Genomic DNA, 14,231 nt, shown 5'->3' with positions numbered 1-14,231 from the left:
ATCTCATTGGTACTATGGAGAGGAAAGTACTTCATAATGATGAGATTTTGTATCATATTCTATTTGCTTTTTTATAGTTTGTATACTACCCTCATCACAGTTCCAGTGGTGCATTAAGTGACATGCTTACATCTGTCACCTGTGGTTCGTTCTTTCTCTCCTCCTTTCCCCAGGGGAGATTTCTTTGTGCATTATAAAGTGTCTCCAACTCTTATGATCTTATTGGGAGTCTAATGCTACTTGGTGTTTTTCTTAAAGCTCCACATCCTGGAATCATGTCAATGAAACAAACTCAGCTTTCCTTTAAAACAAACAAACAAATAAAAAAACATGTTTCTCACCTTCCCAGTCTCAGACAAATGCTTGAAAACTTAACCCCCAAAGGCGCTAAATTTGGAGGGCAAATGAAAAGATCTCCAAATATATTTTTGAAATCTCATGATTTTTAATCCAGCCTCATGAGTTTTGGGGTTCAACTCATGATTTTTGACTACTTGGAGTTGGGAATGCTGAGAGAGTAGGGGTGTTTTTGTTTGTTAGTCACACTTCTATTTCAAAATGCAGCATACACACAGGACTAGCACTGGTGGTGTAAGGTTACACCACTCTCATTAAACTTACTGGAGAATTTTCCATAAGTAAATTCCACATGTTTGAACTCACAATGCATTAGGAACAGAAAATATAGAAAGCTGCACAAAAAACAAAAATAAAAAAGTGAAGTTCTTCAAAATATTTTAATGTACATAAGAAAATAAACAGTATTAAAAATGTCTGACTTTTCTGTTTTAAAAACTCTATTTTTAAAATAAACTCAGACAACATTTATTTGTTCTGGCTCTAAAAGAAAGTCTTGAACCCACGATGTTTTTACTTCAGCACCTGTTTTTAAGTATGAAGCTCTCCTCAGACTTGTGCCAGCTGACAAAACCACAGCAGGTAACAAATCCAATGAATGTAACTATTCAGCAGGCTTGCTACCTGCTATGATAGGTACACTTTGCAAAAATAATTCATTTTTAACTACCAGGTTTTCAGACAACTGATGTGAAAGAGTCCCCTAGTTATGTGGTGCATAAGGAAGTAGGTTGAACTTTTTTCACCTAGAGGGTGTAGGTTTAGATATTGTCTCTCCTGCAGCACTTCTTCCACTTTAAGACCTCACTGGAGGGTGGGGGATGGATGTAAGAACTCAGCCTAACAGCCAGAGAAGAATGACAAACTAAATCTCCGATTCCCTTGGGGAAAATTGGAGAGTAAATAAACCTAAAATGCAGGAACATGTTTTCCTGATATCTTTTCACATCTTGTTTCTGACAATACTGATCAAATTAGTGGTGCTAGACTGGTAAAGCAAGTCAAGCTAGACAGGTAAAGCTAGACAGCAAGTCTCTGAATCTGAGGGGGCAGGGCTGTCTAAAATTTTAAAATGCACCTAAGGCTATGTCTACACTATGGCACTACAGCTGCACAGCAGTACAGCGGTGCCTCTGTAAGATCTCTCATGTAGCTAGCCTTTGCCGGCAGAAGAGAGCTCTCCCGCTGGCATAATGACACCTCTTCCAATGAGCAGCATTAGCTATGTCAGCAGGACAGCCTCTCCTGTAGACATAGTGCTGTTCACACCATCACTTTTGCCGGTGAAACTTATGTCAGTCGGAGCGGGGTGCTTTTTCACACCTCTGACTGACAAAAGTGGTAGTGTAGACAAAGCCAAAGTGACTCAGGAGGGGCCAGCGGCCGGGACCCGGCAGGCAGCAGCATGCCATTAAAAATCCTGCCCGCCCTGGCCCGCTCTTCTCCGCCCCCCCGCAGAGGCAGGGTGAAGAAGCTTGGTCCTGCCGGCTGCTGCTGCAGAGCAGGCAAGCTGCCCCTCCCCAGCCTCTTCCCCCAGCATGCTGGGTTCCTGCTCCTCCTCCACTCCATCCCTGCCACCGATCAGCTGATGGCCCTTGCGAGGGAGGGGGAGAAGCGGAGCCACAGCACGCTCGCTGCTCCGGGGAGGAGGCAGAGAACAGGTGGGGATGGGGGGTGGAATCAGGGCATATCCCCTCCAGCCCCCTGCCGTGAGCAGCGAGCGCGCTGTGGCTCCCCTGGGCAGGGGGCTGGGATCACCCTCACGACCCTAACCCACACCCCCCAGCCCTAACCCCTGCATCCCTGCTCACACACCTCCAGCCCTCTGCCCTGACCCCTGCACCCCCCCCACATACCCAGCCCCCCACACCCCATGCCCTGACTCTTGTACCCCCCACATTTCCACCTGCACCCCTCACAGCAAATGGGAGCTGCCCAGGTAAGCACTCCACACCCAAACCTCCTGCCCCAATCCTGAGCCCCCCCAACTCCCAGCCTGCTCTTTCACCCCCAGCCCTGTGCTCAGTGCACTCCCATCCTCAGCTCAGTGCAGAGAGAGAGGAAGAGAATGGGCTAGAACCATGGAGAAGGTAGGTACCTACTCTCTGTGGGCAGAGCCGGGACCCCAGATCAGCAGCAGGCTGAGCGGGGCCAGCAGCCGGGACCCTGGCTGGCAGGAGCCAGCGGACGGAACCCCAGACCGGCAGCAGGCTGAGTCGCTCAGCCCACTGCTGGTCTGGGGTCCCGGCCACCAGCCCCGCTCAGCCCACTGCAGGTCTGGCTGCCAGCCCCTTGCCAGCCGGGGTCCCGGTCACAGGCCCCGCTCAGCCTGCTGCTGGCCTAGGTGAACGGAACCCCAGGCTGGCAGCGGGCTGAGCGGGCCAGCGAAGTAAGATCAGCATTTTAAATTAATTTTAAATGAAGCTTCTTAAACATTTTGAAAACCTTGTTTACTTTACATGCGACAATAGTTTAGTTATATAATATATAGACAATAGAGAGAGACCTTCTAAAAAACGTTAAAATGTATTACTGGCATGAGAAACCTTAAATTAAAGTGAATAAATGAAGACTCAGCACACCACTTCTGAAAGGTTGCCAACCCCTGGTTTATGGCATCAAATCACGGCCTTATTGTGGGAGTGAGGGCCAGAGTAACAGTAACAAAAACCCAGGGCTTATGTAGACTAGCTATCTGAACAATGTGCATGTTTTTAACTCTTATTTAAAAAAAAAAAAAAAAACTCAAAAATGAAAAATTTTCACTGAGATCAAGAAATTTGATATTAACTCCCACCCCAGTCACAAATTCGATCAGCATTGCCAGAAAAGAAGAAGAAAAAGAAAAAGAAAAGAAACAGCTTGCAAGCAGTGTGTCTAAAGATACTGAAAAGCATGTTCCTGAATGTAGTTTCCTCCACCCACTTGCTGCACTGTACCTAATTTAGGATTATAAACTCTTTTGGGATAGTAACTGTCTCATATCATGTGTCTGTACAATCCTCAGCACAATGGGATTAGAAACTTCACAGGGGGCTCTGGGCACTGTTACAATAATTAAATAATAATACAATCCTCCTCAGATTCATACAGAACAGTAAACTCAGGTCACTGAGTTAAATTTATAGGACTATCGAAAGTATTTCCTAAAGCCGCATACTGGTTATTTGGCACAGCTGATGGTAAACAGACTTAGCAGAAATATTGTTATAAATATAAAATTGGGTGGTGCCTGGTTAAAAATAATCTTATGCTAAAAAGAAACGTTATGGTCAAAAGTTACCTTACATGACCAAATAACTGACCACTAGCCAAATACCTAGTGCCAAAATAAACACCTATCACCCTTCCATGTGAGCTTGAATGAAGGACATTTATTCCACCACCATTACAACTGTTAAAGTAGGGCTGTAAAGTGATTTTAAAAATTAATCATGATTTATTGCGCTGTTAATATTAGAATACCATTTATTTAAATATTTTTGGATGTTTTCTACATTTTCAAATATATTGATTTTAATTACAATGCAGAATACAAATTGTACAGTGCTCACTTTATATTTATTTTTATTACAAATATTTGCACGGTAAAAAACAAAAGAAATAGTATTTTTCAATTCACCTAATGCAAGTACTGTAGTGCAATCTCTGTATCATGAAAGTTGAACTTACAAATGTAGAATTATGTACAAAAAAACTGCATTCAAAAATAAAACAATGTAAAACTTTAGAGCCTACAAGTCCACTCAGTCCTACTTCTTGGTCAGCCAATCTCTCAGACAAATAAGTTTGTTTAAATTTGCAGGAGATAATGCTGCCTGTTTCTTGTTTACAATGTCACCTGAAAGTGAGAACAGGTGTCCACATGGCACTGTCGTAGCCGACGTCGCAAGATCCTTTTTCCTTATGGTAAACTCTATACCAGTGTACGGATAGGACGAGTGAGTGACTGAGGAATCCAGAAGTATGTGTTCCTGTTTTAAAAAGACTTTCTAATATCTTTAACCAAGGAAAGGGCTTCAACACTTTGTGACAAAAAGAACCCTTGGCTGAAAATATTTATATTTTGTTAGTTAAATATTGAATATATTGACAGTCTAGCATAGGAGTAGTCAAGAGGCCCCCACTTGCTCTGGCCCAGGGCCCCACAAAATGGCAATCCGCCTCTGGTCATGCTAATCCTGCAGTAGATCAAACACACACATACACCATGTCCTTGTGGAACTCTGTTCAAGTTAACGGGCAGTCGGGTCCATCCATACAGAGTAATTTGCAGGATCAGGGCCAAAGCCACACCATTTTTCTAACTATGACTCTGAGCCTGTGAAGATTTACATACGGGCTTAGGTTTATGGATTGTGAGGGGATTGCACAAAGGTCATTTATTTAAATAAACGTGTGTATTTAATTATGAATAATGTCATTCATTCAGGAAACAAACATCATGTAACTATAACAAAGTGTATATGCCCAGTTAAAAAGAAACTGCAACTCTCTGATAATTACTACTTCTTATCCGGGAAATTCAAATTTTATTCTTTCTTAGAACAGGGAATATTATATTGCAGTAAAATTATTTACTTTTCAAACTTTTCAATTGCTATTTTAAAGACTTCTTTGTTAATGAAAAAGATACCTGTATTTGAATGCAAATTTTCAAATACACATTAAGTGTATTTAAGTGGCCAGTCCCCATGATCAGGTGTTCAAATAAACACAGGTGTGTTTATTTAATGTTCTGTTACTGGATATAGACATACACAAGTATGTGTGTACATATGGAACCTCACACGTCACATTTATGCTTACAGCTAAATCTTGGCATGATAGTGCACCCAGAAAAAGCCCACAGCAGTAGGGGGAACATGAGGAAGAAGAAAACCACAAGCCCACCTCAGCTTCCCACCACCACAAAAAACAAAACTAAACCAAACCACCCCATGAAGCAGCATTCCAGGGTGGAGTCTGGCATAAATCTAGAGTCAACAGATGTGTGTGTATGTATGTCTCCTTACCCAACAATTGTCCTTATTCACACGTGTGTTCACACAGAGATTATTCATCCTCCTGGCAGTAAAGTGGGATGAGAGGAAACAAGACTATCAGCTAAATATGGGTGTACGTTACTTTTGTAGCAGGAGTGTACCTATTTGGGGAGGTATAATACATTGGTCTAGAAATTAGCATGGAATGTAAGAAGTTTTGTGTGTACAGGACTATAGTCAGATGTTCCTAACTTTATTTCTTAACCCAATATTGTCAGATTGGCAACATTTTCCATGGAGGGCTTCCTACTTATTACAGCCGAAATTTTAAAAAACAAAACTATTTTTGGAATTACCTGGGAAAAAAACAAAAGACTTTTAGGTTTTGCTCAGTTTTAACATCTGAAAAATAAATTCTTAATGCTTGTGCTTTGGGCGTGTAACTCAAGCAATGGCTGAGTGGACTCTCCTGGGAATTTACAATGACACTAACTTCCAAACTAAGCAGCATAAGAAACTTAATGGTCAACTTCAGTCCAAAATTTAGTTTTTCTGAAAATTATAAGCAACTGAAAATAGGTGGCTCACCAAGGAAGTGACAACTCAGTTATGTAAGCCTTCTCGAAAAATCACCAACCTACTTATACACACAAGCTTAGTAAGGAATATAAGAACAATTCTGAAGGACATATTCCAGAGTTGAGTTTCTTTATGAACATGGAACATAAAATTATCGGAGGGTGGCCATGAAGAAGAATGGAGAAAGAACACCACATAATACTACATCAGTTAACTTACTGCATCAACCATGACCTTTGTTCACAACAACAGTATATGTTCAGAAGAGTATCGGCACAGTCGGCAACCCGATACCAGACTTGACAATCCACTGGTTTTTTTCAGCACAATAAGTTATGTTTCAGGATATTTGTCATAAAGCCCTATTTTTTTCCAGGACTGAAAGTCACCTGGGCAGAGAACAATGATTTAAATAAAAGCACATTGTGGGTGAGTTTCAGTAGAGTGTAGGCCATGCAGCTGTGCTGCAGCCTGTTTACAGACATTTCATCCAATCTTTGGGATGGTGGTTGCAGCCCTTCTGTGCCTACTAGGCATGAGATGCCTCCTCACTGAATCTGTTTGTTATTAGTATTAATAGTACATCATAGGCATAGATCTAGTAGTTATTGCCCAGGCTGGCACAGAACACTCCTCTATGCCAGCATGGAGAAGGTGCTAATGGGGAAGATGGCACAGCGGGGATGCCCAGCTGTGCAGCCCCAATGAAAGGCTATCAGAGAGCTTCCACTCTCTCCATAAAAGGGATGAAGTTAATCAAATGAGGAATGTGTGGCTCCAGTTAACAATAGTGCAGTTACTTTTATTTGCATTTGTTTTTCAATAACCTCCACAGTTTTAGAGGGCTACATTCCATAGAAACATAAGCGGTACCTGGTATACTCATGAATCAGGCCTTGAATCCATGACTCTACTGCCTACTTACATTTGCATTAACATAAGGATCAACCAACATTGTAATATAATCCAAAAACCTGATCATTTATAAATGTATAGCTCTTTTAGAAATGTTCATATTTAACTTTTATTGAGAATGCTTTTAAAAAGTAACATGCATGCTATGTTTAGCCTTGGAAATTCACAGTAAATTCAGAAGGTCATTTTCTTTATGTCCGTATTATTTCTGCTTTTATGTCATGTTTTAGAACCAGGGATATGAATGATTCCGGAACTGAAATTTACTACATGATATCTAGAATTGATTAATGATGACAATGGGGCTGAAATATTGTGAGACCATCTGTCACTGTTTACCAAGTAGAAAAGTCATAACAGGCAGAAATAGTCAATATAGCGAAATTTATTTCAATGGGCTTAGTATGGCCAGTGCTAATCCATACTTTGAATAAACAGAGAGATTTGCTAAGCATGGACTAAACTGTAATGGAGTTTGACCCAATACAATAAATTAATGGTGGTTTAAACATAATGAGTCAATGCTATTGAATAGGAACTTGTGGAACTCTCTATAATGCACCATAAACAACATTGCATTGAACCAGAACCTGAAACAAAAGTCATTTACTGCATATAGAAAAATTCTGAAAAAAATAAATGCAAGCTTGTATTACATCTGTCTGATTTTTCAATATGCAATAAAATCAATTTCAATAAAGTAATAAGACTGAATGTAACAAATAGAAATAGTAGTATTACATTGTATAACTCAAGTTTCTTTATGAATGAATACTTCATTGCATATAAACAGTCTCTATATATGGACTATTTATTTGATGTGTTGTATATCTAAGACAACATAACAGAAACACACATGTAGATACTTTCTCCCTAATATACTTCTTCAATTTCATTTTTATGCACAAGCACAATAAGCGGGTTCAGATGGCTTCAGAACTGTACAAATCCCTAATTAACACAAAAGAGACATATTATAAGCCCCTTACATCACACATTGGTGAGCAGTTACTCACTCAAGTAACCTCCATTGACTTCAATGGAGCTAATGCCTGAAAGTAGCTGCTCAAAGATAGTTAAAAGTTCACAATCTATGAAACTACATTTCCTTGAAAATGTATGCAGAAAATCCTTTTAAAAAAAATAACACGTATCTACCCACTTACAAGTTTAAGCTTTTTCCAATGCTAACTCGCTCAATCCTGAAAACAAAAGGGATATAAAGTAATTTAAGAAAATGTTCATCACGACGAGTATAGTTTCACCAAAATCACATGAAACACAATATAGTAAGAAAAACTCCAACCTGTTCTAGGATGCCTGCCCAAGATCCCTCCCCCTAATTAGTGCTTATGACTTTTAGGGAGGAGCTTAAACACAGTGCAACTTGACTTAACAAGGGAACAAACAGTATAAATACCTCAGAAGGATACTTGAAATAGCAGCTTCTGTTCTGCACACCTGTGGCAGAAGAGCACCTCAGTAGGCTACTGAAAGGCTACTACATATTTGGAACTCTACGATATTCTGGTATGCTATGGTTTCATTCCTTTTCATTTCACTTCCAATTTAACTTAACCATAGGTCTGACAGAATTCAATTTTAATTATTTTTTGATAAATTTTGATAGATAGATAGATATAGATATTATCTATGTTCATTTTTTCTATTTTTATTTATTTAAATTTTCAGTTGGGCAAAATTAGGGGTTTTAAGAATTTTTTTCAGTTGTTATTGATTTAAATGTTCACAGTTGCAGGAAAGTATGGGGGGTGTAAGGCAATAGTAGAGTCAGACAGTAATTTAACGATAGATGTTGAGATTCAAAAAATTAAAGCTTTATAACCATTAAAATAAAAATTGTCAGTATCACATGTCAAAATATACAAAGTTAATATTCCTAAATCAAACTTCGATAAGTTTTCAAACAGCATTTTTATTATCTTGCCTATCTACAAATTTCGACTGTTATCGACGGGAATATGTTTTCATCAATTTGTGTAGGTATGGCGAAATCAACACTGATCACTCCAAAGCTAATCCTTCCTTATAGAGAACAGAAGTTTTCTGGGGCTTTTTTTAAGAGCAAGTGTCTGTATCGCTGCTGCCACAAGGGAAATTACTTCCAAAGGCTAATGGTGAAATCTTGGCCCCAGTGAAGTCAATGGGGGTTTCACTACTGATGTCAATGGGGTCGGGATTTTACTCTTTATAGATACAGTGTTGATTAGAAGGAGGCGATGCTGCCATGTTGCAATGCATATGAGAGAGGCTTTTTCCTGATTCTAGAGGATTCAAGCTTTGCTGGTCCTACACCTAGTTTTGGAAGCCTCAAGAGGCTGGCATGCCCACGACATTATAGGACCGAATAGCAAACTTACACTTTTGTTCTGAAAGGAATTTAAATTGGTATATATTTTATATATTTAATAAAACAAAACAAAACTGTGGATTGGAAGAGTATGGGACAGAATCTGATCTGGTACGATTACAGATTTTATATATTTATAATTAAAAAAATTTATTTAAAACATTTAACCACTTTCTCTAACTAAAACTGGTGTACTTTAAGAAATCCACTAGAAATATATAGATTTGGGAGCAGTTTTGTATAAAGCAGTACTGAACCGGTAATGTTAATTATTTTAAATACAACGTATTTGTTCATTGCTGCGAAACCTAAACTGATCAACTTATTTTTTTAAAAAAGAACAATCATTTGCATAAGTATTTTTCCTCTTTAATGCAGAACAGATTGGGGAATATGCAGGTACAAATATCCTTTCTGCTGCTGCTTTCTCTGAACATTGTCCATGGCGGTGATGGGTTTTTTTCTGAACGATACCAAAAACAAGCCAGCATGAAGGGGCCACATTTCTTACCATTTAACGTAAAAAGTCAAGGTAAGGTATCTTTCTAAAAATATTATAAGCAGTTATATCCTACATGTGTTCATTACAGTACAGATAATCTCTCTTGCTGTTTTATAGTTGTTCACTGTCAGTAATAACTGTTTAGTTTCATAAATGGCTATACAGGATTGACCAAGATTATCACTGCAGACAGAAATGGGACAGGTTCTGACAGTAATGTCTAGAGAGAGAGAAGATGCTACTCTCTTGGCAGAGAGAAAGAGGGAAACTCCCATTTTATAGTACAACTAAATAAGAGGAGGCATGCAAGCAGCAGTGATTTTGAATTTTGCCATTACCATTTAGAATAGTCTTGAAGCATATATATTTATATATAAAGACTTGCTCAGTGCTCATCAGTGCTCTTGACCTGGGAAATGACTTTCAAAATAAGCAATCAAACTAGACATATCAATAAAAAAATAACTGGGGATTACATTAATAAATCAGCTGGCTGTAATATTCAGTCAAAAAGGTAGGTGTCCAATCATATTCTACTGTTACATTAGTTTCCTTACTTAAAATTCAACAATGGTAAAAGCTAGTAATGTTGAATATTAATCCAGTATATTGGACCAAATTTAGAACTCTGTTCCACATTTGTAAGCATAGAGTAACTTCACTGAACTAATCTGAGTTGCAGTGATGGTCATGAGATAAGAAAATAACACTAATAATCCTGCTAGAAAATAATACACCTTTATTAAAACAGACTAATTTAAACACCTGAAATATAAATTGGTTTTACAAATATGCTTCTGAAACATGCTTAATTATAGTTACTTTATACAAATATTTCTTTTGAACAAGTCATATATTTCTGAATTCATTTCATACACACTTTGAGGGTATTATAAGTATGTATTTTCCTCTCTTCCTCTGTCCTGTGTATAAAGTGTGTGACTATAGATAATATATATTAAAACCACTATAGGTTTTATGGTATATGAAAGCCCTCTTTTTAAAGTGTCTGTTAGTACTGAACGCTTGTTTCAACTTAACAAATCAGAACAACTTTCTTGAGTCATCTCTAGCATGCAGAAAATAATCTATTAATGCTCTCCAAATCATTGACAAATTTCGCATCAGATAACTAGGTATAGAGTATAACTGGTTTCTATAAATCTTGATTTCTGAAAAAATGACATTATGAGTGCACTGCACTGAACACCATTAATACATCTGGGTCTGCTACTACAGGTGTGTGTTTTATATAAAACAGCAAGTTCAGTCAACGCAGCTGGGAGCCATGCACAAAGATCCAGTACTTTTTAAATCATGTCAAAATGTTTTGTGTCCTCGCTGCATACACAACATACAAATAGTTTTGAAGAATAAGACAGAAATGAGCATGATATTTAAAAAACACAATGGATCATCAGAATCCAATAAATCAAGTTTTATAATTGATTCTACATACTACCCACTGGTATTTTCTCCTCAGTGGAGATTTTTGCTAAAAATTAACTGATGAAATAAAAGAGTAGCTTTCTTGTATCAACATGACCATTTAGGACCAGTCCTGATCAGTACCATCAACTCAAATCCTATTATCCTCAATGTGCATTGAAAGTACTGAACACCTCCTGTCAAAGCATTTAGAACCTGTCTGGATCTTAAATTCTGCAGCCAGAAAATGCCCAAAAAGACAGAAGTGCCCATTCTTTTCTTTCCTACAGTACCAAAGGTCGCATTCAGAATAGTTTTTATCTTTGTTATAGCTCACCTACATGTAGCTGTATACTTGTGCAGGAACGTGGCAGTTGCAAAGAAGAGTCGTTTTGAGATGAGGAAAGCAATCTTGATCATAAATCATTCCTCCTATCAGTAAAAAAGTTGTCTTATAGTCTGTGTCTTCGGCTTGAGTATTGACTGGTGTCCTGTCTGCTACCTCTGTCTGAGCATTGACTTGTTTTTGTTTTGTTTTTTCCAAGTGGCTTACACATTTTATTTTTAAAAATTCATTTTTTAAATAATTTAAATGCAAAACACACCAAGTTGTTTGCCCTGTGACCAAAAAAAATGTTGCTCCTGACTTTTAAATTTTTGTAATAAATAGACATACAGCTGATGATTTAACTTTCACTAACAGACACACCCACTCTGCTATGTTTACAGTCAAGATTTTCACTGACTTGTCATTGGGTTTTCTCTAGAATTTACTTACCAAGTAATAATGCCCCTCAAGAAAATGAAATACACAGTCTATCATTCAATTTGCTGTTTGTTTCATGAACAGAGTCTCGCTAGTTACCCTCATTGGGAAGGACTTACTTCACAGAACCTGAGATACACTTATGTTTTAACTTATCCCAGTAGCTGTCCAGTAGCAGAAACTCTCAATTCTGTGATCTTTATAGTCTCTCCCTGTAAAAGCAAGACAGATAAAAGACAGGACAAGACCACCTTCTTCAATTCCTCAAGTGGAGGGCACTCATTCGAACAGATTTGTCATGATGGACAAAGAGAACTGCCTCTGTAACCCATGGGGTAGGGAGAGTCCCAGGGCAGAAAGGGGTGGAACAAGGGACCAGCTGCTGTCCATGGCATCTTCCCCTACTCACTTTTTTGTATGAAAATATTACAGATTTTTGTATGAAAATACTGCTTGATATGGGATTTTAGGCAGCCCTTTGGAATGTATTTCCCCATCTTCCCTACTTGCAAACATGAATTATTCCTGTCCACTTTCCTCACCACTATGCAGACAGTCAACCTCAGGATTTTGAGCAGAGTCAGAGACGTGGTTCTTTCTGAAACACCCCAAATTTTACCTATTAATTTACATAAAGAAATGATGGGAGAAGGTAGGGAGTGGAAAAGAAGGCGGCAAATGTTTAGGTCCCTCCCAACTTCTAGGAGAGGGAAGTAGAACCTAGATAATTCTTCCCTCCCAACGTATCACTCTGTTAATCTTAATTTATATTTCCCAGTCTTTCTTTTTTTTAAATCCACAGCTCTAGCTTTCCTTCACTGGATCCAAAGGGCAGTGAAATCTGTTAACAAGGGGCATGTGTAAACCCGCATCTGCTCATTGGTGACAAATAACTATTTTTCTCCATAATTGTATTGTAGTAGTGGATTCTAATAACGATGGGCGGGATTCTGAAAAAGAACTCTGTTGTCACCGTAACTCTGGTCCCACTGAAGTCAATGGAAGTTTTACCACACACTTCAATAGGAGCAGAGTTGGGCAGTGTTAGAAATTCTTTTCCAAATCCCACTCATAACAACTTCCCAGGTAAAGAACATAATTTTCTCCTCTTTTGCATGTGTTTAGCATTGTCATTTGCTAAATAGATTATGATACTATTTGCAGCACTTTGGTTCACAGCTTTGAAGTCTGCAAAATTCCTGGTTGAGGACAACCACACAACTAATTCTAAAAAAAAAAAAAAACTTAGTCTTGCTGGTTGTGCTTTCTCCTCCCACTGAACTTGGTATGTAAACAAGGTCTGGCTAGAGTCAGAGTACATAGGCCACACTGTGTGTCAAAAAATACATGCCAAGAATTTTTTTTATTTAAGTGGCCAACCAACACTTCAGTTATCCCGATTAAATTCAATTATCCCGATTGCGTCCAGTAATCTTTTCACCTGCCCTGTTCTACCATGGCTTAATATACCTTCCCTATACAAAACAGAAGGACTGGGATTTTGAACAGACACATTAACTTGGAAATCAGATTTAAGAAGAGGTCCTGACCTGGCAATGTTACATGTTCCAAACTCCAAATGCAAAGAGATGGGTAACACATAACATCCTAACAAGCATAAATGAGAGAAGCAACTGCACACACTGCTTCCTTCTAGGTTCTTAGTGGGTAGGATTTTCTCTACCCTTCGAAACCTCTGGTGTAAAAAAATATCAACCTTCTCAGGTCCACAAATATGCCTCCTTTAACTATTGCATTGCCATTTGCAGCTACATTCTGTGAGGGGTTAACAGGGCTTCAATTCTCACAGAGTATTTCCCGGAGCCCCAGGGCTTCAACCCTGCAAGACGTGCCAGAGCTTCCGCGGGTTTGAAAATATTCACCAGGGCTATGCTCCAGACAGCACTGGTTAAATTTAAACCCTGGGTGGTAGCATTCCATTGGCAAGTCTATACAAGAGCCAAATGTTGCCATCAGCCAGTGCGCTGAGCATCACTGGAAATGTATTTTGGTCACCATTCAAAAAGTCAATAATTGCCAACAGATGCCCTACAGTATCCCAGTTTTCCCCCATACTATACTTGGAGTAGAAGTGAGATACTTGAATGATATCTGCTGGCAAAATGCTGATTTTTTTTTAAAAACACTTTGTGCTTAAGGCAACAAATCCCTTGCCTTTCCCTAGAGGATACACTTAACCAATTTTTAGATACATGTGTCTATCGTTCCTAAGGATTTGTACAGAACTTACCGAGGGAGGGATAGCTCAGTTGTTTGAGCATTGGCCTGCTAAACCAAGGGTTGTGAGTTCAATCCTTTAGGGGGCCA

The 14,231-nt window shown here is 38.8% G+C and overlaps 2 protein-coding genes across 4 annotated transcripts in view; one reads left to right on the top strand and one right to left on the bottom strand.

Annotated features, from left to right (window-relative positions):
- NT5DC1 (5'-nucleotidase domain containing 1) overlaps positions 1-14,231 on the bottom strand; it is a 238,149-nt gene that overhangs the window by 187,451 nt on the left and 36,467 nt on the right. The window lies entirely within an intron of this gene.
- Positions 1-14,231, top strand: part of COL10A1 (collagen type X alpha 1 chain) — an 81,776-nt gene that overhangs the window by 56,990 nt on the left and 10,555 nt on the right. The window contains exon 2 of the mRNA XM_073337113.1: positions 9,586-9,739. Within this exon, the coding sequence (XP_073193214.1) occupies positions 9,601-9,739 (139 nt within the window). The 5' untranslated portion in view covers positions 9,586-9,600. The remainder of the gene's footprint in view (positions 1-9,585; positions 9,740-14,231) is intronic.

Source organism: Lepidochelys kempii, chromosome 3 (assembly GCF_965140265.1).
Source record: "Lepidochelys kempii isolate rLepKem1 chromosome 3, rLepKem1.hap2, whole genome shotgun sequence".
Taxonomy (NCBI): Eukaryota; Metazoa; Chordata; order Testudines; family Cheloniidae; genus Lepidochelys; species Lepidochelys kempii.
Note: the sequence above shows the minus strand (reverse complement) of the source record. Positions and strands in the feature narration are given on the sequence as shown.